This window comes from Mobula birostris, chromosome 32, assembly GCF_030028105.1.
Source record: "Mobula birostris isolate sMobBir1 chromosome 32, sMobBir1.hap1, whole genome shotgun sequence".
NCBI lineage: Eukaryota > Metazoa > Chordata > Chondrichthyes > Myliobatiformes > Myliobatidae > Mobula > Mobula birostris.
In genome coordinates this window covers 20,096,478-20,120,818 of record NC_092401.1, presented here as the reverse complement: position 1 = coordinate 20,120,818, position 24,341 = coordinate 20,096,478, and the positions used below count along the sequence as shown (strand labels likewise).

At 45.0% G+C, this 24,341-nt stretch overlaps 2 protein-coding genes across 2 annotated transcripts in view; both read left to right on the top strand.

The window, feature by feature from the left end:
* Positions 1-8,827, top strand: part of LOC140191286 (shiftless antiviral inhibitor of ribosomal frameshifting protein homolog) — a 44,011-nt gene extending 35,184 nt beyond the window's left edge. The window contains exons 6-8 of the mRNA XM_072248557.1: positions 5,318-5,421; positions 6,522-6,679; positions 8,390-8,827. Coding sequence (XP_072104658.1) covers positions 5,318-5,421; positions 6,522-6,679; positions 8,390-8,598 — 471 coding nt within the window. The 3' untranslated portion in view covers positions 8,599-8,827. The remainder of the gene's footprint in view (positions 1-5,317; positions 5,422-6,521; positions 6,680-8,389) is intronic.
* A 5,285-nt stretch (positions 8,828-14,112) lies between these two features.
* The window catches only part of LOC140191076 (microfibril-associated glycoprotein 4-like), a 42,162-nt gene continuing 31,933 nt past the window's right edge, over positions 14,113-24,341 (top strand). Inside the window, 3 exon segments of the mRNA XM_072248151.1 lie at positions 14,113-14,197; positions 18,223-18,308; positions 18,310-18,332. Coding sequence (XP_072104252.1) covers positions 14,186-14,197; positions 18,223-18,308; positions 18,310-18,332 — 121 coding nt within the window. The 5' untranslated portion in view covers positions 14,113-14,185.

Below are 24,341 nucleotides of genomic sequence, written 5' to 3'. Positions count from 1 at the left end.
TTTTATATTCTAGTGCTCTTGAAGTGAATGCTAACATTATTTTTGCCTTCCTCACAACAGAGTGAACCTGCACATTAACCTTTTGAGAATCCTGCACAAGGGCTCCCAAGTCCCTTTGTACCTCAGTTCTTTGTACTTTCACTTAGAAAATAGTCATCCTTTTCATTTCTTCTACCAAAGTGCATGACCATACACTTCCCGACACTGTATTCCATCTGCTACTTCTTTGTCCATTCTCCTGATCCACCTAAGTCCTTCCATAGTCTCTCTACATCCTCAAAACTGCCTGCCCCTCCATTTATTTTCAAATCATCTGCAAACTTTGCAATAAAGACATCAATTCCATCATCCAAATCATCTGCATATAATGTAAAAAGAATCGGTCCCAACACAGACTGCTGTGGAACACCACCTGCCACTGGCAGCCAACCAGAAAAGACTCCCTTTATTCCCATTCCTTGCCTCCTGCCAGACAGCCACTGCCTTATCCATGCTAGAATCTTCCCTATAATACCATGGGCTCGTAGCTTGTTAAGCAGCCTCATATATGACACCTTGTCAAAGGCCGTCTGAAAGTCCAGATACAACATCAACTGACTCTCCTTTGTCTATCCTGCTTGTTATTTCTTCAAAGAATCCCAACAGATTTGTCAGGCAAGACTTTACCTTGAGAAAACCATGCTCACTACAGCCTGTTTTATCATGTGCTTCCAAGTACCCTGAAGCCACACCTTTAACAATCAACTCCAACATCTTCCCAACCACTGAGGTCTGACTAACTGACCTATAATTTCATTTCTTCTGCCTTGCTCCCTTCTTGAAGAGTGGAGTGACATTTGCAATTTTCCCATCTTCTGGAACCATTCTAGAATCTAGTGATTCTTGAAATATCGTTACTAATGCCTTCACAAACCCTGCAGTTAACTATTTCAGAACCCTATTGTGTACACCATCTGCTCCAGGTGACTTATCTACCTTCAGAGCTTTCAGTTTCCCAAGACGCTTCTCTATAGTTGTGTTAACTTCACACTCTTCAAGACCCCTGACAACTGGAACTTCCACCATACTGCTAGTGTCTTCCACAATGAGGACTGAGGTAAAATACTCATTGTTTGTCTGCTATTTCCTTGTTTACCATTATTACCTCTCCAGCATCATTTTCCAGCCGTCTGATATCCACTCTCGCCTCTCTTTTACACTTAATATATCTGAAGAAACTCTTGGTATCCTCCTTAATATCATTGGCTGCTTACTTTCATATTCCATCTTTACCTTCTTAATGACATTTTTAGTTGCCTTCTGTTGGTATTTGAAAGCTTCCCAAACCTCTAACTTCCCACTAATCTTTGCTGTATTATATGCCCTCTCTTTGGCTTTTATGTTGGCTTTGACTTCTCTTGTTAGCCACGGCTGTGTCATCTTTCCTTTAGAATACTTCTTCCTCTTTGTGATGTATATATCCTGTGCCTTCTGGGTTGTTTCCAGAAATTCCAGCCATCGCTGCTCAGTCGTCATCTCTGCTGGTGCTCTTTTCCAATCAATTCTGGTCAACTCTTCTCTCATGCCTCTGTAATTCCCTTTACTCCACTGTAATACTGATACATTTTACTTGAGCTTCTTTTTCTCAAAATTCAGGGTGAATTCGATCATGTTATGAACACTTTCGCCCAAAGGTTCATTTACCTTAAGCTCTCTAATCAATTCTAGTTCATTGCACAACACCCAATCCAGAATAGCTGATCCCCTGGATGACTCAATCATGAGCTGCTCTAAAAATCCATCTCTTAGGCATTCTATAAATTCCCCCTCTTGGAATCCAGCACCAACCTGATTTTTTCAATCTACCTGCATATTTAAGTCCACCATGACAATTGTAACGTTGCCCTTTTGGCATGCATTTTCTATCTCCTCTTTCTATGGCCTAATTTGTAGGCCACATCCTTACTACTGTTTGGGGGTCTGTATACATCTCCCATCAGGGTCTTTTTACCCTTGCAGTTCCTTCCCTCTCTCCACAATGATACAACACCTTCTGACCTTATGTCACCTCTTTTTAAGGATTTGCTTTCAGGTTTACCAACAGAGCAACACCACCCCCTCTGCCTTCCCGCCTGTCCTTTCAATACAACGTGTATCCTTGGACATTAAGCTCCCAGGAATAATCTTCTTTCAGCCATGATTCAGTGATGCCTACAGCATCATACGTGCCAATCTGTAGCTGTGCTGCAAGTTCATCTACCTTATTCTGTATACGGCATGCATTCAAATAAAACACCTTTATTCCTGTATTCGCCCTTTTTGATTTTGTCTGCTTTTTACATTGCATCTCACCTTTTTGACTGTAATTTTGCCTGATCATCAGCTTCTCCTTGCTAGGAGTCTCACTACACTCTCCTGCTGTTTGTAATCCAACTACCTCATCCTCAGCACTACCACTCTGGTTCCCGTCCCCCTTCCAAATTAGTTTAAAGCCACTCAAACAACTCTAGCAAACCCGCCTGCAAGAATATTGGACCACCTCGGGTTCGGGTGTCACCTGTCCCTTTTATATAGATCATACCTTCCTCAGCTGAAATGCCAGCGATCCACAAATCTGAACCCCTGCCCCCTGCACCAGTTGCTCCGTCATGCCAAATTATGACCCTCACTGGCACATGGCACAGGCAGCAATCCAGAGACTACTACCCTGGAGGTCGTGTTTCTCAGCTTTCTGCCAAGCTCCCTAAAATCTCTCTTCAGGACCTCCTTACCTTGTCTACTTATACACATACCTGATCAAAACTTTTCCATGGAGGGCTTCCAGACCGTTCGGGCTGACCGGAAGTGCACTGAGAGCGGTAAGCGTAAAGGAGTTGGGGGCTTGCTGTTCTGGTTAACAACGGATGGTGCAATCTGGGTCATATTACGATCGAGGAACGTGTTTGTAGACCGGATATTGAACTTTTTGCTGTTGGACTCCGGCCATATTCCACCATGATACAACACTGGGCATCACGGGAGGTTGTTCCTGCCCGTGGCCATCGAACTTTGCAGCTCCTCCCGTGGAGGGTCGGACACCCTGAGCCAATAGGCTGGTCCTGGACTTATTTCCATCTGGCATAGTTTGTATATTGTTGTTTGATTGTTCGTGGTTTTTGTATTGCTATATTTATGCTCTATTCTTGGTTGGTGCGGCTGTAACGAAACCCAATTTCCCTCGGGATCAATGAAGTATATCTATCTATCTATCTTATGTCATTGGTATCAATATGCACCAAGACTTCTGGCTGCTTACATTCGCCCATGAGTATGCCATGGACCCAATCTGAGACATTCCTGATCCTGGCACCAGGGAGGCAACATACCATCCGGATATTATCTTGTCTGTCCCTCTCCCGACTTCAGAATCAGGACGTGAATCAGATTAGTTATCGCTGACTGATAGGATGTGAAATCGGTTGTCTTCCAACAGTGGAGCATTTAGCTGCAGTAAATCACAATGGAAAATAAATAGTGCAATCAAGAAAGGAATAATGAGGTAGTGTTCATGGACCATTCAGATATGTTCCTGAATCGTTGAGTGTGGGTCTTCAGGCTCCTGTACCTCCTCCCCAGTGGTAGTAGCAATAAGAGGGCATGCCCTGGATGGTGAGGATCCGCAGTGACAAGTGGCCACCCGTTAAAGATGTTCTCGATGGGGAGGGTTGTCTCTTTGATGGAGCTGGCTGAGTTTACAACCCTCTTCATCCCCTTGTTCACTGGAACCTCCATACCAGATGCCCATGCAACCAGTCGGAATGCTGTTCATTACACGCATTTATAGCGCTTCTCTCTACTGAAAACTAACCTTTCTCCCTCTTTCCCTATTCCGACAGAGGGTCTTGGTTCTGAAAGGATAATTGTGGTTTTTCTTTCTGGAGGTACTGCCTGACTGCCGAGTGTTTCATATTTACATTTGGTGTCGCCTGATATTCATGTCTATCTACTGTCAGGTGGTTTAGTGCGGGCGAACGGGAGTCCTCTACCGCACACGTAGTTAAAATTGCCCAGCGCGTCACCGGCTCAGCTCACTCGCCAGCAAGGACATATATCCAGAAAGGTGCCAGAGAAAGGCCAGGGATATCACGTAGGATCCCAGCCAGCCAGCTTATGGACTATTTGTCCCAGTCCTGCCAGGGAAGAGGCTACGCAGTATCCACACCAGAACCATCAGACTCAAAAAGAGTCACTTCTCCCAAACCATCAGGCTGATCAACACCTCCACCCACTAACCCAGCCCCAACCACCCCACCACCATCACTACATCCAGATCAGCCACCCCTCCTCAGAACCTTTCATTCATCCTCCCCCACCCCACCGTGCACTGCCACTGTACGCTTACACTCCACACTCCACACATACACCGACAGTCGCTGCTCTACTGTGTTTTCAGATGCCCAGCTGCTACCTCGCGGAGTTCCTCTTGCCAGGAGTCACTTTGTCACTAACCATTTCCTGTCAGATTCACCTTATGTCACTTTATGTACTATAATCAGTGGATGTATTGAACTCAATAGTTACTTGTACACTGTGTCTTATAGAATTGCTTTTATATTTATATTTATTGTGTTTTTTTAATGCTTTTTGTTTTATGTTGGTTCTTTAAGGTTGTCACAGCCGGGGGAGATAGAGGGCGTAAACTCTCACCACCTATTAAATGCTCCCAGTGGTGTGTGTCTCAAATAGCCTCAGACAACCAAGTCCAGCTCCTACCCTTCACATGTGCCCTAGCTGAGCCCGGCGGAACCGTTTCTAATGAAAGGAAAAGGCGGGTTACTGGCACCTTAAAACTAGTCACTCTGGGCAGATGTGGCTCACCAGCCTTGGTTGGCAGCTCATCTTGGAGAAGGAAATCTCTTATCTCAAACCTCCGCTGCCTTGTGGCTATACCCACCCATGGGGAAGGCTTTGGGAGTAAACCCTGAGGGAAAATTCCAGAGCTGGTGTTATTAAAGCAGTCGAACTTTGAGTTCAATGCTGACTGGCAACTCCTGGTGCCGAGCTGTAATTTTCTCTGCCAATTTTTTTTTTTTTTTTGCATTCGTCAGCTGCGTTGGGAGTGGGAGCCTGCCGCGTGGGCCACAGCTTGCCCTCCATGTTGTACTCTCCGGGCTTGAGTATCACGTGGACAGCTAGAACACAATATCCACTGCTGACCTTGACCAACAGAGAGCTCATGTGATCTTTTAAGCTGCATCATATCCGGAGTAGCAATCATTTTGGTCTCCTTTACACCTGTGTACTAGAGAATGACAATAAACAATCTTGGATTTGGACATTATATTGAGTGTCTCCACAGGTATCAAGATGCCGTAGATGCAAATGCACATATGAGCCAGTGCCGAGGGACCAGGAGTGGGGTGTTGCTGAGTATAATTGTCCCAACTGCAACCGTTCGTTCAGGTGAGAGCTATGTCTTGTGCACCTCAAAATGGTTGGCCGTCCTTGGTTCTAGAGAGTAACCCACACAAAATGGTGGAGGAATTCAGCAAGTCAGGTAGAATCTATGGTGGGGAATATACAGTCACCATTTTGGCCAAGGCTCTACATTAGGACTGGAGTGGAAGGGGGCAAATACCAGAATAAGAAGGCTGGGAAGAGGAAGAGTACAAGGTGCAGGCGAATATTAAGACCAGGTGAATAGGAAGGTGGGTGGGTGAGGAGAGGGGGAAGTGAGAAGCTGGGAACTGATCGGTGGAAGAGGTATAGGGGTGAAGAAGAAGGAATCTGATAGGAGAGGAAGGTCGGCCATGGGAGAAAGGGAAGGAGTGATAAACGATACACATAAAAATTGCCCAGGCAGCATCTCTAGGAAGAGATACAGTCGACGTTTTGGGCCGGGACCCTTCGTCAGGACTAACTGCTTGAATGCCTGCTGCGTTCACCAGCAATTTTTATGTGTGTTGCTCGAAATTCCAGCATCTGAAGATTTCCTCGTGTTTCAGCGGCACACGGTATTTATCCCAACCAGTCAATACAGTATTTATCTCATTTTGGCCTCTCCACCTCTCTCCTCAGCCACCCATTACCCCTTCTCCTTTCATATCTTTGCCCAGCTTCCTGTTAACTGCATCTGCATCATTCACTGCAACCGTTCCCTGTAGGAGTGAGTTCCGCATTCTGACTGCTCCTTAAGGATGACCGTCTTCCGCATTTCCTTGATGGCCATCTTGCTGACGACCTCTGATCACCTCTGGCTTGCCGTGGAAACCTCCTCCCCTCGTCCACTGTATCGAAACCCTTCACATTTCACGCACACTACACGGACAGGGCTGGACCCCGGATGCTGGAACTTCGAGTCGGTTGCCCCACTGCATTTCACCTGGAGATCCCAGTCATTTGTGGAAGGCGAACAGTCCCAAACTGAGTCAGTGACCCGGAGCCGGATTTGAGCCAAACGTATCTCGGTACCAGGGGCTGAACAATGGCAGATCTTCATGAGGTTAGTGGGCAGGTGATTATCAGCCAGCGTTAATGACGTAGGCACTGTTTCACATTTTCAGAGGATACGGTCAGATGGGTCTTCCTGCCCCATGTTACCGCTGTCGTGGTATTGTCCTACCCACCCGTATCATACCACGGGTGCGGGAGCGCAGGGTGCCTGGAGTCGGCAGGCGGCAGCAACACAGCTGCTGTGCAGAAGACTGTTACAACAGAGAAGGTAATTTCTTCGGGACTTGCAGTGGTTAGGAGGTCTAGAATACTGCTCTGGAGGTATGTTCAAAGCCTACCATAGTAGTTCCAGAAATTACACCAAGAATTAAATCCAGTATGAGCCTATGATTGTAAAATTCTATTTACTATTTAAAATTCTGACCCTGAGAAACTATCCTCTCAGATGTCCTTGGAAGCCCTTCAGTTCAAGGGCAATTAGTGGATAGACAATGAATGCTGATGTTTCCAGTGGGGATGGACAAAAAACGCTGGCCTTTTTATTGGGATGATCAATAAATGCTGGCCTTTTTATTGGGATGGTCGATAAATGCTTGTCTTGCCAGCAATACAACTACTATGTAATTCAGTTCCAGAAAATGCTCACGTTTGCTTTCTTTAGATTCAATAACGTATTACAGAATGGACTGAGTAATGGAAGCCGTCTGCAAGAAATCGTTTTTAACTTACTTGCAACCCACTAAACTCACTCCCTCTACCACCCAGAAGGACCAGATAGGAACAAAGCCACCTGCAGGTTCCCCTCCAATATACAGGCCACCCTGACTTTGGAATACACATTCCTATCTTTATTAGTTACTTCCTGTACCTAATAAGGTGGCCACTAAGCACATGTTCGTAGTCTTCTGCTGCTGTAGTGCTCCCACTTCAAGGTTCAACATGTTGTGTGTTCAGAGACGCTCTTCTGCACATGCAGTTGTAACACGTGTTTATCTTGTGTTACTATCACCTTCCTGTCGGCCTGAACCAGTCTGGCCATTCTCCTCTCACCTCTTTCATTAACAAGGTCTTTTTTACCCACACAACGGCCATTCACTGGACTTTTCTTTTGTTTTTTTGTCCCCCCTCATTCTCTGTAAACTTTAGAGCCTGTTGCACATGAAAATCCCAGGAGATCAGCAGTCTCTGAGAAACACAAACCATCCTGTCTGGCAACAACAATCATTCCACTGTCAAAGTCACTTAGATCATATTCTTCCCCCATTCAGATGTCTGGTCTGAACAACAACTGAACCTCTTGACCATGCCTGCATGCTTTTATGCACTGAATTTTTGCCACATGATTGACTGATTAGATGTTTGCATTAATGAATAGGTGTACCTAATAAAGTGGCCAGGTATGTAATGTATGCAAATCTGTATGTTACAAGTTAACCCATTTATTACTGGATATCAGCTTTTACTTCATACACCATCCAATTGTACTGTGGGGCACCATCCTCTCATTTTTTTTACAAAATATCTTTATTACAAATTCAGTTCTGCAATATATACAAACTAGTGACTAACACAATTACTACACCACAAATAGACAAGCGACATTAAACTACAATGTTTCCAACTCCATCAATGATGGAAATAACCCTCCATGGAGCCCAATGGCACCACGCTGTCATGGACTGAAGTCGTCCAATAAGACAGCCCTTCAACTCTTCCTCAAGGGTAACGAGAATGGGTGATTGAGCTTTGACCATAGATTGAGAAATCACTCCACCATCAGAAGAGAACTGTTTTCCTGTTACAATCCTATAGATGAATCTGCTACCTACCCCATACAAATTAGACAGAAGTTAAGGTGGAGGGATTTAATTCAAACTGATTTACTGCGTGTCCATCCAAAGGGAGGTGACAGGCAGACGGCTTTGCCTTGTGTTTGCTTTAACGTCAACATTCACCGAAATTCTCCTGCCTGTTGTAGAGCCCTATGTCCCCGGGACTCACTGCGTCCATCCCGAAACACGGAGGGTTCGTGGTCTCCCCAGGATTCTGCTGCCCTGCAACCCCCACGAGTCCACTGGCTCCACTGTGGCCAGCTGCATCAGCCAGGGCTCCATGATGGAGTGTGAAGTTGAGGAAATCATCCTGGAGGACCTGAATAGAATCCAGGAGGAAGACGAAGGTGAATGACCTGCAGCCCAGTGGTTCTGTGGAATTCTCAATGCTGTTCATCTGGAGGAACGATGGCTGCTCAGGCGTCCAGCAGCTTTGAAAGACGGGGAAAGTGACACAAGGCTTATATTTGTTCACACAAGGCTTACTGGAGAGGGGAAGCTTGGCATTTTTCTTAATTAAAACCACTCTTCCAGGTCTGTATATTTCAGCGAAACGGTCCACAAAATAAAAATTTCTTTCATAATTTTCTTCCCTTTTCATATCTCAGATTCAGATTTATTTATCACATGTACATTGAAACACAATAAAAAGCATTATTTGTGTTAGCAACCAACACACCCAAGGATGTGGTATGGACAGCACACAAGTGCCACTACATATTCCAATGTCAACACAGCATACCCAGCAGAACAACACTGAACACAACAAGCAACAAAACAACAACAGCAAAACAAGCCCCTCCCTCCCTCCCAGCCACCCACCCACCCGCACACACGGACAGATCTCCAACTCCAGGGCAGGCCTCTGGGCCTCCATTCTCCAGGCTTGGACTTCTGGACTTGTGATTGACCTTCAGGCTTTGCTCTTCAGCATCGACCTTCAGACGAGTCGCTCACCGGATAGTTAAATGGGATGTGAGGACAATGTTCCACTTGCGAGAGAGACCAAAAGGGGGGAGGGAGCAGTGGGCCATAAACACGTTAGCCGTTTGTAAATCCAGTGAGCAATTTGGGTAGAGTGTTGAGGAGATGAAGCCTAGTCCCACAAAGTTCTATCTGCTCACAGAGTTTATTCTCACTGGGATTAAGGAGGCTGGGGGCGGTGGCCTCATAGAGATTTATGGAATTATGGAGGACGTTGTTGGGATTGACATTCAGCATCTTTTCCATAGGACGGGGGAGACAAGAACCAGAGGGCACTGGTTTAACATGGGAGGGGAGAAATCAGGAAATTGATTGTGGAACTCATTAAGGGGAAGTCGGGAGAATACACGGCAGTATTCATTGAGGGGTCAGCAGTGGAAAGGGTGAACAGATATTAGTTCCTGGGTGTCAATATCTCCGAGAATCTGACTTGGGCCAACGCTCTGAGGCAATCGTGAAGAAGGCCCACCAACGGTTCCACTCTGTTATGAGTCTGAGAGACTTTGTACGTCAGAAAAGACTCTTGCAGGTTTCTACAGATGTACTGTATGGTGGAGGGCATTCTGGCTGGTTGCATCACAGCCTGCTATGAAGGCTCCAACGCACAGGATCACAAGAGGCTGCAGAGGGTTGTAGACCTGCCCAGCTCCATAACAGGCATAACCCTCTCCACCATCAAGGACATAGAACATAGAATAGTACAGCACAGTACAGGCCCTTCGGCCCATAATGTTGTGCTGACCCTCAAACGCTGCCTCCCATATAAGCAACACACATAAAAGTTGCCGGTGAACGCAGCAGGCCAGGCAGCACCTCTTCCTAGAGATGCTGCCTGGCCTGCTGCGTTCACCAGCAACTTTTACGCATGTTGCTTGAATTTCCAGCATCTGCAGAATTCCTGTTGCTCCCATATAAGCCCCCACCTTAGATTCCTCCATATACCTGTATAGTAGTCTTTTAAACTTCACTGACCCAGGCAGTGCATTCCACGCACCAACCACTCTCTGAGTAAAAAACCTTCCTCTAATATCCCCCTTGAACTTCCCACCCCTTACCTTAAAGCCATGTCCTCTTGTATTGAGCAGTGGTGCCCTGGGGAAGAGGCGCTGGCTATCCACTCTATCTATTCCTCTTATTATCTTGTACACCTCTATCATGTCTCCTGTCATCCTCCTTCTCTCTAAAGAGTAAAGCCCTAGCTCCCTTAATCTCTGATCATAATGCATACTCTCTAAACCAGGCAGCATCTTGGTAAATCTCCTCTGTACCCTTTCCAATGCTTCCACATCCTTCCTATAGTGAGGTGACCAGAACTGGACACAATACTCCAAGTGTGGCCTAACCAGAGTTTTATAGAGCTGCATCATTATTACATCGCGACTCTTAAACTCTATCCCTCGATTTATGAAAGCTAACACCCCATAAACTTTCTTAACTACCCTATCCACCTGTGAGGCAACTTTCAGGGATCTGTGGACATGTAGCCCGAGATCCCTCTGCTCCTCCACACTACCAAGTATCCTGCCATTTACTTTGTACTCTGCCTTGGAGTTTGTCCTTCCAAAGTGTACCACCTCACACTTCTCCGAGTTGAACTCCATCTGCCACTTCTCAGCCCACTTCTGCATTCTATCAATGTCTCTCTGCAATCTTTGACAATCCTCTACACTATCTACAACACCACCAACCTTTGTGTCGTCTGCAAACTCGCCAACCCACTCTTCTACTCCCACATCCAGGTCGTTAATAAAAATCACGAAAAGTAGAGGTCCCAGAACAGATCCTTGTGGGACACCACTAGTCACAATCCTCCAATCTGAATGTACTCCCTCCACCACCACCCTCTGCCTTCTGCAGGCAATCCAATTCTGAATCCACCTGGCCAAACTTCCCTGGATCCCATGCCTTCTAACTTTCTGAATAAGCCTACCATGTGGAACCGTGTCAAATGCCTTACTAAAATCCATATAGATCACATCCACTGCACTACCCTATCTATATGCCTGGTCACCTCCTCAAAGAACTCTATCGGGCTTGTTAGACATGATCTGCCCTTCACAAAGCCATGCTGACTGACCCTGATCAGACCATGATTCTCTAAATGCCCAGAGATCCTATCTCTAAGAATCTTTTCCAACAGCTTTCCCACCACAGACGTAAGGCTCAGTGGTCTATAATTACCCAGAATATCCCTACTAACTTTTTTGAACAAGGGGACAACATTCGCCTCCCTCCAATCCTCTGGTACCATTCTCGTGGACAACGAGGACATAAAGATCCTAGCCAGAGGCTCAGCAATCTCTTCTCTCGCCTCATGGAGCAGCCTGGGGAATATTCCATCAGGCCCCGGGGACTTATCTGTCCTAATGTATTTTAACAACTCCAACATCTCCTCTCCCTTAATATCAGCATGCTCCAGAACATCAACCTCACTCATATTGTCCTCACCATCATCAAGTTCCCTCTCATTGGTGAATACTGAAGAGAAGTATTCATTGAGGACCTTGCTCACTTCCACAGCCTCCAGGCACATCTTCCCACCTTTATCTCTAATCGGTCCTACCTCCACTCCTGTCATCCTTTTTTTCTTCACATAATTGAAGAATGCCTTGGGGTTTTCCTTTACTCTACTTGCCAAGGCCTTCTCATGCCTCCTTCTTGCTCTTCTCAGCCTTCAAGAGGCAGCATCCATCACCAAAGACCCTCACCATTCGGGAAATCCCCTCGACGTTTCGGGCTGAGACCTCTCCTCAGAACGGATGGTACTGATTCTGATTGCAATTACTGTACTGGGTCTTGTTCCCCAGTGCTCAGTACCGCAGCTGACCGCTATGTGGTGCTCTTGAGTCCTCAGGGCCAGCCAGCAATTAGAGCAGGTCAAACAAAATAACAGGGTTCTTCAAATTTCAGAACAGTACTCAGAAGGAAACAAGTTACTATGCAAATAACATTATATAGTTATATATTATATAATTACATTACTTACTATGCAAAGTAAAATGTTAATTTTGGGCTTTTAATCGACTCCCAGTGCACTGAACTGTTCTCCTTAAGCTCAGGCACAGTTGCTGGATTAGCCAGTGAGTTAGGCTGCATTTCTGCTTTAGAAATTTTCTTTGTAATTATTTGCATAAATCTACTTAAAATTAAAGCCAAAGTTGCTGGAATTTAGCAGCATGGTGGCAGACGTACTGGCTTGCAGCTCCAGTTACCTAGGTTTGATCCTGACCTCAGGTGCTCTCTCTGTGTGGAGTCTGCCCATTCTCCCAGGTTTCCTTCCAGGGTGCTCTGGCTTCCAGCCGCATCCTGCTGGTGCGTGAGTACGTTTATTAGTTACGGTAACTGGTGTGGTATCCAAGGGGTGCTGATGGGAATGGGGGTGGGGGAGAATAAAGGGCAACTGGGTTAAACTGGGAGTAGTGTGCATGGACTCAGTAGCCCAAGGACCCGTTCTCTATATGATCATCAAGTCGGCCAGCATATGTGGAGAGGGAGGAAGAGTTAACTTAGAATTGTACAGCACAGAACAGGCTTTTTCCCACGACGTCGTGCCAACATTTTAACCAACACCATGATCAATTTATCCCTTCCCTCCTATGTAGCCAATAATCCTCCATTTTGCTTTCATCCATGTGCCTTTCTAAGAGTCTGTTAAATGTCCCTAATGTATCTCCCTCCACCACTACCCCTATGCAGTGCATTTATAAAAAACGTACCTCTGACGTCTCCCCTAAACTTTCTTCCCATCACCTTAAAAGGACATCCTCTGATATTAGCCCTTTCTGTCCTGGGAAAAAGGCATTGGCTGTCCACTCTGTCTATGCACCTTATTGTCTCATACACCTCTATCAAGTCACCTCTCATCCTCCCATCTTGCTTCACCTTTCCTCATAAGGCATACTCTCTCAGGCAGGCAGCATCCTGGTGAATCTTTTCTGCACCCCCTCTGAAGCTTCCACATCCATCCTATAATGAAGCGACCAGAACTGAGTGCCATGCTCCAAGTGTGGTCTAAACAGGATTTTGTAGAGCTGCAACATTAGCTTGTGGCTCTTGGGCTCGATCACCTGTCTAATGAAGCCCAACGCACCATACACCTTCTTCACCTCTCTAATAATCCTGCCGTGAACCTTGTACTTCTTCGAATTTCACCTTCCAGAGTGTACCACGTGCCATTTTTCCGGATTGAACTCCTCCTCCCACTTTTCAGGCCAGCTCTGCATCCTGTCAATGTCCCCTGGTAACCCACAGCAACCTTTTACACGACCTCTACAGGAGGGAATGGAAGTAGCACAATGAAAGGAGGGTTAAGTGATTAAGGGGTTAAAACGAGAGATTCTGCAGCTGCTGGAAACCTGGAGCAACACACACAAAATGCTGGAGGAGCTCAGCAAGTCAGGCAGCATCTGTGGGGAGGAATAGACCGACAAGGTTTTGGGCTGAGAGCTCTCGTCAGGACTGGAGAGGAAGCAGGGAGAAGCCATAATGAGAAGGTTCCTGGTCTCACCTATCAGCTTCCAGTTTGTACTCCTTCCCTCCTCCCATCTTCATATCCTGGGGAAGTAATCCACTGGACTCTGTAGTGCTTTAAAATTTAGATAAGGTGCTGCAATTAGAGCTACTTTGAACTTTTGGCTCAATCAAATTACACTAGGCTCTCCTACATTCCTCTGCTGGTTTGTCTTTGGGAGGGAATAGAATGGAGTAGTGGCCGTGGACATTGGAAGTTGATGAAGTTCCTCTTCATTATATTCTCAAAATAGAAGAAAATCTGTTTGAAACCTGGACAGGCTGCATTGGAGTCGGAAGTAAAGACTCTCATCTGAAAATTATCATCAATAAGTCCCGGTGCCTCGACGTCTGACCTGAGCCATTTTGCTCCAGTACAGCAGCTTGCTCTGGTCAGATCTTGTCACAGGAACCACCCACTGCTCTCAGACACCTGACAGGCTTCCAGCATGAAAACACAGGTAAGAGCAGGTCCTGGGGATGAAGTCGACGGAACACCTACTTGCTTTGGCTTGGCAGTTGTTGCAGGAAGTAGAGCCAAGGGTTGCCTTGCACATTTGCTGTCACGGCTTTTAAAAAAGAAACAGACTCTGTACGCGCACAGCGACCACGTCATTAGCTACCTCCAGGACTTAATAAGCTGGCCACTGAGTGTATGCTTGTGGTCTTCTGCTGCTGTAGGCTATCCACTTCAATGTTCGACCTGTTGTGCATTCAGAGATTTCCAGAACTGCTTAAACTAATTTGGCAGGGGGTTGGGAACCAGAATGATAAGGATCAGAAAGGGGCAATTGACAGATGAGTAGAGACCATGTGTAATGAGACGGTGAGGAAGGACAGGGAGATGATAGGGCAAAATTGCAGTCGGTGGGATGAGTTGAAGCATAACATGGGGCAAAATCAAAAGTGGTAATGAATACAGAATCAAAGGAGTTATATTTGAATGAATGTAGTATATGGAATAAGGTAGATTATCTTGAGGTGCATTTAGAGATTAGCGGGTATGAGGTTGTGGGCTCCACTGAGTCGTGGCTGAAAGAAGACCGTAGTTGGGATCTTAATCTCCAAGGATACACATTGTATTGGATGGACAGGGAGTAAGCAGAGGGGGTGGGGTGGCTGCTTTGGTAAAACAAAAATGAAATCAAATCCTTAGGAAGAGGTGACATAGATATAGAATCCTTGTGGTTAGAGATAGGAATTGTAAAGGTAAAAAAGATCTGATGGGAGTTATATACAGGCCTCTGGACAGTACCCAGGATGGGGGATACAAATTACAACAGGAGATAGAAAAAGCATGTAAAAAGAGCAATGTTACAATGGCCATGGGGGATTTCAATATGCAGGGAGCTTGGGAAAATCAGGTTGGTGCTAGATCCCAGGAGAAGGAATTTGTAGAATACCCATGAGATTTTGTTTTTAGAGCAGCTTGTGGTTGAGCCCACGAGGGAAAAGGCAATTTTGGATTGGGTGCTGTGCAATGAACCAGATTAGGTTCGGGAGTTTAAGGTAAAGGGACCCTTAGGAAGCAGTGATCATAGTATGACAGAACTGACGGTGCAGTTTGGGAGGGAGATGTGTCAGTATTACAGTGGAGTCAAGAGAATTACAGGGGCATGAGAGAGGAGCTGGCCAAGGTTGATTAGGAGGGGACACTAGCAGTGATCATGGCAGAATGTAACGGCTCATGTTTCTGGGGGCAATTCAGAAGGAGCAGGATAGATACACCCCAGAGATGAATGGGGGACTGTGGCTGACAAGGGAATTCAAAGACAGCATAAAAGCAAAAGAGAAGGTATATAATTTAGCAAAAATTAGTGTGAAGTTAGAGGATTGGGAAGCTTTTAAAAAGAACCAGAAAGCCACTAAAAAACCACAAGGAGAGAAAAGATGAAATATGAAGGTAAGCTAGCCAATAATATAAAAGAGGAGACCAAAAGATCTTTCAGATATATAAGGAGTAAGGGAAAGGAAAGAGCAGATATCAAACCTCCGGAGAGGTAATGGGGACAAAGAAATGACAGATAAACTTAATATCTATTTTGCATCAGTCTTTACTTTGAAAGACACTAGCAGAATGCCAGAAATTTGAGAGTGTCAGGGTGCAGGAGTGAGCATAGTTGCACACACAAGGACTCAAATACTTGCACTAACAGCACTCTGTGCATTACTGTGATCTTCTGGTGCTGCTGCAAATTACTTTCTGCTACTTATCTATTTAATACTGTTTTTCTAGTACTGTCTTGTTTTTATCTACCACTTTATTTAATTGCCTGAGAGGAAGCCAAACAGAGTTTCATTGTACCTATGAATAATAACAATAAAGATCATTCAATTCAATTATTACTAAGTAGAAGGTGCTTGGGAAGTTGAAAGGTCTCAAGGTAGATTAGTCACCTGGAGCAGATGGACTACACCTATGTTTCTGAAAGAGGTAGGTCATGAGATCATGGAGAGATTCATAATGATCTTTCAAGAATCACTAGATTATGGAGTGGTTCTGGAGGACTGGAAAATTGCAAATGTCACTCCACTGTTTAAAAAGGGAGAGAGTAGAAGAGAGGAAATTGTAGGCTAGTTAGCTTGACTTCAATGCTTGGGAAGATGTTGGAGTCCATTATCAAGGACGAGGGTTTGGGGTACTTGGAGGCACATGATAAAATAGGCCAAAGTCAGCATGGTTTCCTTAAGGGGAAAATTTGCCCGACAAATTTGTGGGAATTCTTTAAGGAAATAGCAGGCAGGGTAGACGGTGGGACATTGTTTGTTTGGATTTTCAGTAGGCCTTTGACAAGCTGCTGCACATCAGGCTGCTTTGCAAGATAAGAGCCCATGGTATTACAGGAAAGATACAAGCATGGAGAGCAGATTGACTGACTGGCAGGATGCAAATGACTGAGAATAAAGGAGCCTTTTATTGGTTGGCTGCCAGTGACTAGCTGTGTTCTGTCGGGGTCTGTGTTGGGACTGCTCCTTTTCCTGTTATATGTCAATGATTTAGATGATGGAATTGATGACAGGTAGAGACAGGTAGTGCTGAGGAAGCAGGGAGACTGCCGAATGACTTAGACAGATTGGGAGAATGGGCAAAGATGTGGCAGATGGAATATAGTGTAGGGAAGTGTATGGGATGCACATCGATAGGAAAAATAAAGGCATGGACTATTTTCTAAGAGGGGAGAATATTCAAAATTCAGAAGTGCAAAGGGACTTGGGAGTCCTTGTGTAGGATCTCCTAAAGGTTAATTTACAGGTTGAGTTGTTGGTAAGGAAGGCAAATGCAAAGTTAACATTCATATCAAGAGGACTAGAATATAAAAGCAAGGTTGAAATGCCCAGACTTTATAAAGCACTTGTCAGACACACTCGGAGTATTGTGAGTCTCATGAGAATGATTCTGGGAATGAAAGGGTTACTGTTCGAGGGGCATTTGATGCCTCTGGGCCTGTACTTGCTGGAGTTTAGAAGAATGGGGGGGGGTGGAATCTCATTGAAACATATCAAATATTGTAAGGCTTACAGACTGGATGTGGAGAGGATGCTTCCTATAGTGGGGGAGTCTAGGACCAGAGGGCATAGTCTAGAATAGAGGGACATCCATTTAGAACAGAGATGAGAAGGAATTTCTGTAGCCGGAATGTAGTCGATCTGTGGGCTACTTTGCCTCAGATGTCTGTGAAGGCAAGTCATTGAGTATATTTGAAGCAGATGCTGATAGGATCTTGATTAGTCAGGGTATCAAAGGTTACGGGGGAAGTCATGAGAATGGTGCTGAGATGGAGAGTAACTCAGCCATGATGGAATGGCGGACTGTTCTTGATGGGACCAAATGGTCTAATTCTGCTCCTGTGCCTTATGGTCGCTTCCGCACACCACTATTGTAACGCGTGATTATTTGGTTTACTGGTGCCTTCCTGTCAGTTTGAGCCAGTCTGGTCATTCTCCTCTGACTCCCTCATTAGCAAGGCATTTTTTACCGCAGATCAGCCGCTCACTGGATTTTTATTTTGCAATATTCTCTGTAAACGTTAGAGTTTGCTGTGTGAAAATCCCAGGAGATCAGTAGTTTCTGAGATACTCACACCACCCCATCTGGCACCAACAATCATTCCACAGTCAAAGACAATTAGGTCATATTTGTTCCCCATTCTAAGAAAATGGCATCGATCATTAAGGACCCCCATCACCCAGGACATGCCCTCTGCTCATTACTACCACCAGAGAGGAGGTAAAGGAGCCAGAAGACACACACTCAACATTTTAAAAATAGCTTCTTCCCCTCCACCTTCATATTTCTGAATGGACTACGACGTCATGAACACTACCTCATTTCTTTTGGGTCTTTTTGCACTACTTATTTATTTAAAAGCATGTATTTCTTATTATAATTGATTGTATATTTTATATATTGCATTGTACGGCGGAAAAACAACAGATTTCACAATGTATGTCAGTGATAATAGATCTGATTCTGACTGTCTTTCAGTTTCATCTCTTTTTCGGCCTGGCTGCTTCATTCTTCTGCCAAGTCATGATGATGCCTCATTGCTACCAGAGCTTGGATCCTCAGCCTCAGATTTCACACCAGACCCTTGAGTAAGTTGAGACTGGGTTTTTATAAATTCTCAATTACCACTGCTTTCTTTCTCCACCCCATGACCTGCCACTCCCATCCCTCACATTTCTCTGATACCTTTTGAGTCAAAGGTATTGGGAGGGGGAGCATTCTGATCCTGTTTTAATGAGAAATTTAACAAGACAGCTCAGGTGAGAGATTAAGAAGAGAGAGAGATTAGCGTCTTCCGGTAAGATGGCAGTGTGTTCAGACATAGCGGCCTCTCAGGGCCAAACAATCTTTGTTAAATATCTTTTAAACAATTGCAAGACAATACTGGACTCCAGGAACTTTGGGTACCACAGGTCTATCCTGTCAATGAGCTGGTCCTTGATCGGAATAGCTGGACTGGGTGTGGGAGGAGCTGGACAGGGTTCGAAGGTGCTGGACTATGATGCTGCCTACCACAGGAAGGCACTGGAGTTGGTGCACGAAGGCAGCGTGCAGTGCAGCTGTGGGTGATCATCTTGGACGTTTCTCTTGCGATTACAAGACCCTGTTGGATGGTGATAATGCAAGATGCCGCAGGCCTGCTACCCTTGTTTGGTGGTGCGGCAGATGGTGGGGAAGCTGTGCGGCCTTGGTTGTAGCCTCAAGCCGCGGCCTTGCCTGCTGCTGCAGTTCAGGAGAGGAGGTGCCGGAGGTGGTGTAGCGTGACGTCCAAGCTCGGTTGGGGGCTGGCTTCTCCGGTTAGTGCTGCCCTCCAGTGTCTAATTGGTGGAATGACAGGCTGGATTGCAGTGGCTGTGCACTGCCAAGAACTGTACCATCCATCTGCGGGACATGTCCCTCAGGGACTTGGGCTATACGTATGTTTTTCTGAGTGACCATATATTTTTTGCTAGCTATTTTGATTCACGTGCTGTGTATGTTTTGCACATTTGTCCCAGAGGAACACTGTTTCGTTTGGCTGCATTCATGTATGGTTGAATGATAATTAAATCTGAATTTAATTTGATGTGATTTGATTCATTAATCAAATGTACATTGCAATATACAGTGAAATGTGTCATTTCCATTAAGTAAAATCAACGAGGATTGTGCTGGGCATCCCGCGAATGTCGCGATACTACTGGCACTGATGTAGGGTGCCCACAACTCACTAAGCCTAACCGTATGACTTTGGAAAGTGGGGGAAAACTGGAGCACTGACATAAAGCCCACATGGTCAGGGGGAGACGTGGAGCCCACATGGTCATGGGGAGACGGAATGCCCACGCGGCCACTGAGAGACGTAAATCCCACGCGGTCACAGGGAGACGGAATGCCCACGAAGTCACGGGGAGACGTAGAGCCCACGTGGTCACAGGGAGATGTAGCGCCCACTCGGTCATGGGGAGACCTGGAGCCCATACGGTCACGGGGAGATGTGGAGCCCACGCGGCCACGGGGAGACGTAGTGCCCACGCGGCCTCGGGGAGACCTGGAGCCCACGTGGCCACGGGGAGACGTGGAGCCCACGTGGCCACGGGGAGACGTAGCGCCCACGCGGCCACGGGGAGACGTAGAGCCCACGTGGTATCGGGGAGACGTAGAGCCCACGTGGTATCAGGGAGACATAGAGCCCACGCGGTCACGGGGAGAACGCACAAACTCTTTACAGGCATTGGCAGGAATTGAACCCCGGTCGGTGATCATCTGGTGCAGTAAAGCACTAAATACCTCACTACCCTGCTGCCCCAGTCCAAATTGTTCTACTTTGTTAGAAATAGGCAGACTAGTCAGAACAAGATACCAACTGAATGTTCTCTTCTGTGCAATTACTGCCAGTTTTGAAGATGCAGTATATTTTCACTCATACTGTCAGTGCAGGTAACTGAACGGAGTTAGTTGCTGGGATGTTTCAGAGACAACCGTGTTACTGTAGTTGGGAAGGCCAGGTTTATATTCTCGGAGGAAAATGGTGAACCCAATGGCTTTTTACAACAGACTAGTGGTTGCGTGGTCACTGGCTTCGTTACGCAATTGGACATTCCAAACTGTGAGGAAGAATAAAAATGGCACTTGTGTAGGATTAGTATTAATGGGTGCCAGATGGTCCATGTGGACTCGGTGACATGATTCCATGCTGTATTAATTAACCTTCGGCCGAGAGTTCAATTCCTGCTGAGGTAGATGTAGCATTTAGATCAAAAAGTATTAACCAGAATTTCATAAGGAGCAACTTTTCTCAGTAACTGAGACCTTGATGCTGCTGATTTGTAGTAAAAACCCATCTGGTTCACCAATGCCTCTTGATAATGTGGTTCAGTGTGAACTGGCCTCATCACATGCTGCTCTGTCAGAGGTGGGCGTTGAATGCTGGTCCCACCAACGATTCTGGGGCTGGCGGTGCAGTGGTAAAATTGTAGAATTAGGATATGAGTGAAGTTTCAGATGGTTGTGAGTGTGACTGGGATAATCAGTGAGTTAGAACCTTGGAGCTCGGAGATCGTGGGGTGGGAAAATGGTGACGGGGCAGTCAATGAACAATAGGAGAAAATGAAGACAGGTTATTGAAGCACCTGGCAGATGTCTCAATCTGGAATTGTGTTGGGAAGATTAGTGGAATGTCCAGTGTGGGGTGTTCGGGACACAATGTGATCCACGTTCCCCTGCAGTATCTCATTGGGTGCAGTTGCCTGCTGAATATTGGAAGGACTAGATAGAGTGGGCATGGAGAGCATGTTTCCATTGGTGGGGAAGTCTAGGACCAGAGAGCACAGCCTCAGAATAGATGACATCCCTTTAGAACAGAGATGAGGAGGAATTTCTTTATCCAGAGGGTGGTACATCTATGGAATTCCTTGCCATAGATGACTGTGACAGCATATTTAAGGAAAGGGTTGATAAGTTCCTGATTAGTAAGGGTGTCAAAGGTTACAGGGAGAAGGCAGGAAAATGTGGTTGGGAGGGATAATAAATCAGCGATGAATAAATGGAGGAGCAGACTTGATGGGCCGAATGACCTAATTCTGAACTGAGTTAATTGCTAGGATGTTCCTAACCACAGATGCTTTGTCTTATGAAAAGTAATAGTGCACAGATTCTTGAGACTTTGGCGAAAACGTATCCCACTAAGAAAAGTGCTAATTCCGTTGAAAATGAATAACATTTTCTTATTTAAAATAATCAGGGTTGATCATCTGAGGGTCTTTTGCACAAATATAATATTTTTTCATATATTTGTTTTTAATTTTATAAATTATATGATAGTCCAGTACCCACAAAATCAGTTGTCCTGAGACAAGAGATTATCATTTCAATTTGATAAAAGCATGTGAAAAAAATCATTTAAAATATATAATAGATATGCCAGATGAAAGTGTAGAGTGAAAAACCTCTTTAAAACTAAAAACAGTGAATTTTCAACAATATTTACTCTTATTTTGTGGTTGCTCAAAATGTGTCCCAAGTTTTTGTCAACACCATCAGATATTTATAAAAAAAGCAATAAAATCAGGCAACATGTTCAACTATATTCCTGAGGACCCCCTTTCTACCCTCCACATCTGTTAAATGCAACAAGGTCAAACAAGCTCCTGCAAATTTGCTACTTTTTTCAATAATTTTTACATATTTATTGATGTTGCTACTGTCACAACCGTGACATGTCAACACTCTCCTTTGTATAGAAAGAATTATCTTAAATTACGACATAAGTTTATGTATTTTAAGTAGAGGCCAGAGACAGCTAGCAACAGAGGGAAAACAAGCTTGCTCCTGTATACAGCTCATGCATGCCCTGTAAAAAAGTGTGTTTTGTCACCACCGTCAGACGTCAACACCATCAGGTTTTCTGTCTGACGGTGGTGACACGTAGTTTGATGGTGTTGACAAAAACATCCAAATCATCCTCAATAGAGGCTTGAATATAATTTATGATAAATAGTGATAAGGCTTGTAATGTTTCATTAACCTCTATATTTATAATATACATAATTTCCCCTTTATTTCTTCCACACACAGGCCTACAATATTTCCTTAATCTACGTATCCCCAATGACTAAAACCATAAATGAATTTAGTTGCACCATTTCATAATCATTTTATAAAATTTCACCAAATTAAACATAATTAAATTCATAGTAATTTTGCACAATTTCATAGTAATTCCATTAAATTCTGAGCTTCCTTTTATGTATTTTAGGAAGTCATGGCTAGGCAGCAGCAATCAGTGGAGGAGTGAAGGAGAAGAAACAGGGAATACCAAGAAAAGCAGAGAGAAAAATATATGGTGAGCCAGAGTTAAAGGAGGAATACCTGAGAAAGGGAAAGCAAAGATGGAAGAAGAGAGTAGAGAATGGGAAGATAAAAACTATCAGTGATTTGAATGAAAGGGAAAAGAGCAGTAAGAGAAAGGCGTGGAAACGTAGACAGCAAAAGTCAAGAGAGCGTAAGAGAAAGGGTCCAGAACTTTCCCCAGATAGTCCATTGGATCAGACTATACAGGAGCCAGCTCGCAGTAGGCAGTCTATAGCAGAGGAAAGGGAAAGAAAGAAAACAAGAGCAAGATACTCGAGAGAGATGAAAGCTTTGAAAAAATAAACCTCAAGAGATAATAAAAGATAGGAACAAACTGAAAATGTGTTGGCGATGAGAGCAAACTAGAAATAAAAAAAACACAAGAATTACCAAGAGAAAAAAACAAAGCAGATGCTACAGGGAAGCAAACTCAAAAACCCCTCCATCAAGAAAACCCTGCTCTTCCACAACTGTCTCGTTCAAGAATTTAATCAAAATAAAAATAATTTACAGTCTGCTCAAAAATCAAAGAACTTGACTCTATCAGGCAGGGTTCTAAAGAAATATCGCCTGATACACGAGACAAAGCAGTTCGGGCTGACATATAACACTCTGCAAAAGAGACAAAAGACCCACACATTCAAACAATAACCCAGATGGTTCAGGATTTCTACCGTAATGCTGCACAAATGACGACTGACAAACAGGACACGATAACACGGAAGGAAATAAAGCATCAGAGAATGATTCTGTCTGACACAATATTCAACCTCCACAGGGAGCACCAAAACCATCAGATCGAAAGACATGCCAATACCATGAAAATGTAAAGCTGATGTTTGAGGTCCTAAGAGCATATGGTATTGTCAAGTCCAGCAAATTGGAGGATAGTTTTGAACTTGTGTGTTGTTCTCAGACAAGCGAGGCCTGTCTTCAGCGCTCCCGCACCCGGTGTCTCCACAAGCACACATTTCCCACCCCACAGCAAGAGTTGACCGATGTTGAGTGGCAGCAATGGGAACGAGTTCAGGACCAAACAGCAGTTGGAATTCACTACAATACAAGACCTGTGAAGCACAATGAATGGCACACTGTCAGAGCTCATCAAAGTGTATGAAGACAAACTAAAGAGTGAAACAGCAACACGTGTGTGCTTGGTTCAGAACCAGTCCAGGGAATACAGGAGCTTGATACAGATCTGCAATAAAGCACTGTAATTATGCATGTGGACTTTTCTGAGGCATGGAAATGCAAATATAGTTCTGAGTTACAGTCATGCCATTTTGGTCAGAACCTCCACAGCTCAATCTGCACACTGGCACGTACTACACAAAAGAAGAGAAAGCAGGATTTTGTACAATATCAGAATCCAAGCAACAGGATGCTTCTGCCATTTGGACTCACATGGAACCAGTCCTCAGAGATGGTCCTACCACAATGGGAAAGAACAGGGGACCTTTGGCGATGCTGATGGAGGAAATGGAGCAGGAACCTCAGAGTGGGCCTGACAGGCCTACGACAGATCTATCTGCTGGTGTCATTAATTGTGGAGCTGGCTTGCAGTCATTTATGACCAAAATTGGTGTTAGCAAAGGCTGTCACTGTGGATGCTCATTATCAAGATGTTCAAGTGGAGTTTTTCCACCCTCATGGGCCCAACACACGCTTCCATCCAAAACCAGGTGGAAAGGATATGTGCCTCGTACCAGTTGAAGATATTCTGATCAAACTGATGGAGCCATCATCATGCAAGCAGGACAAGGGAG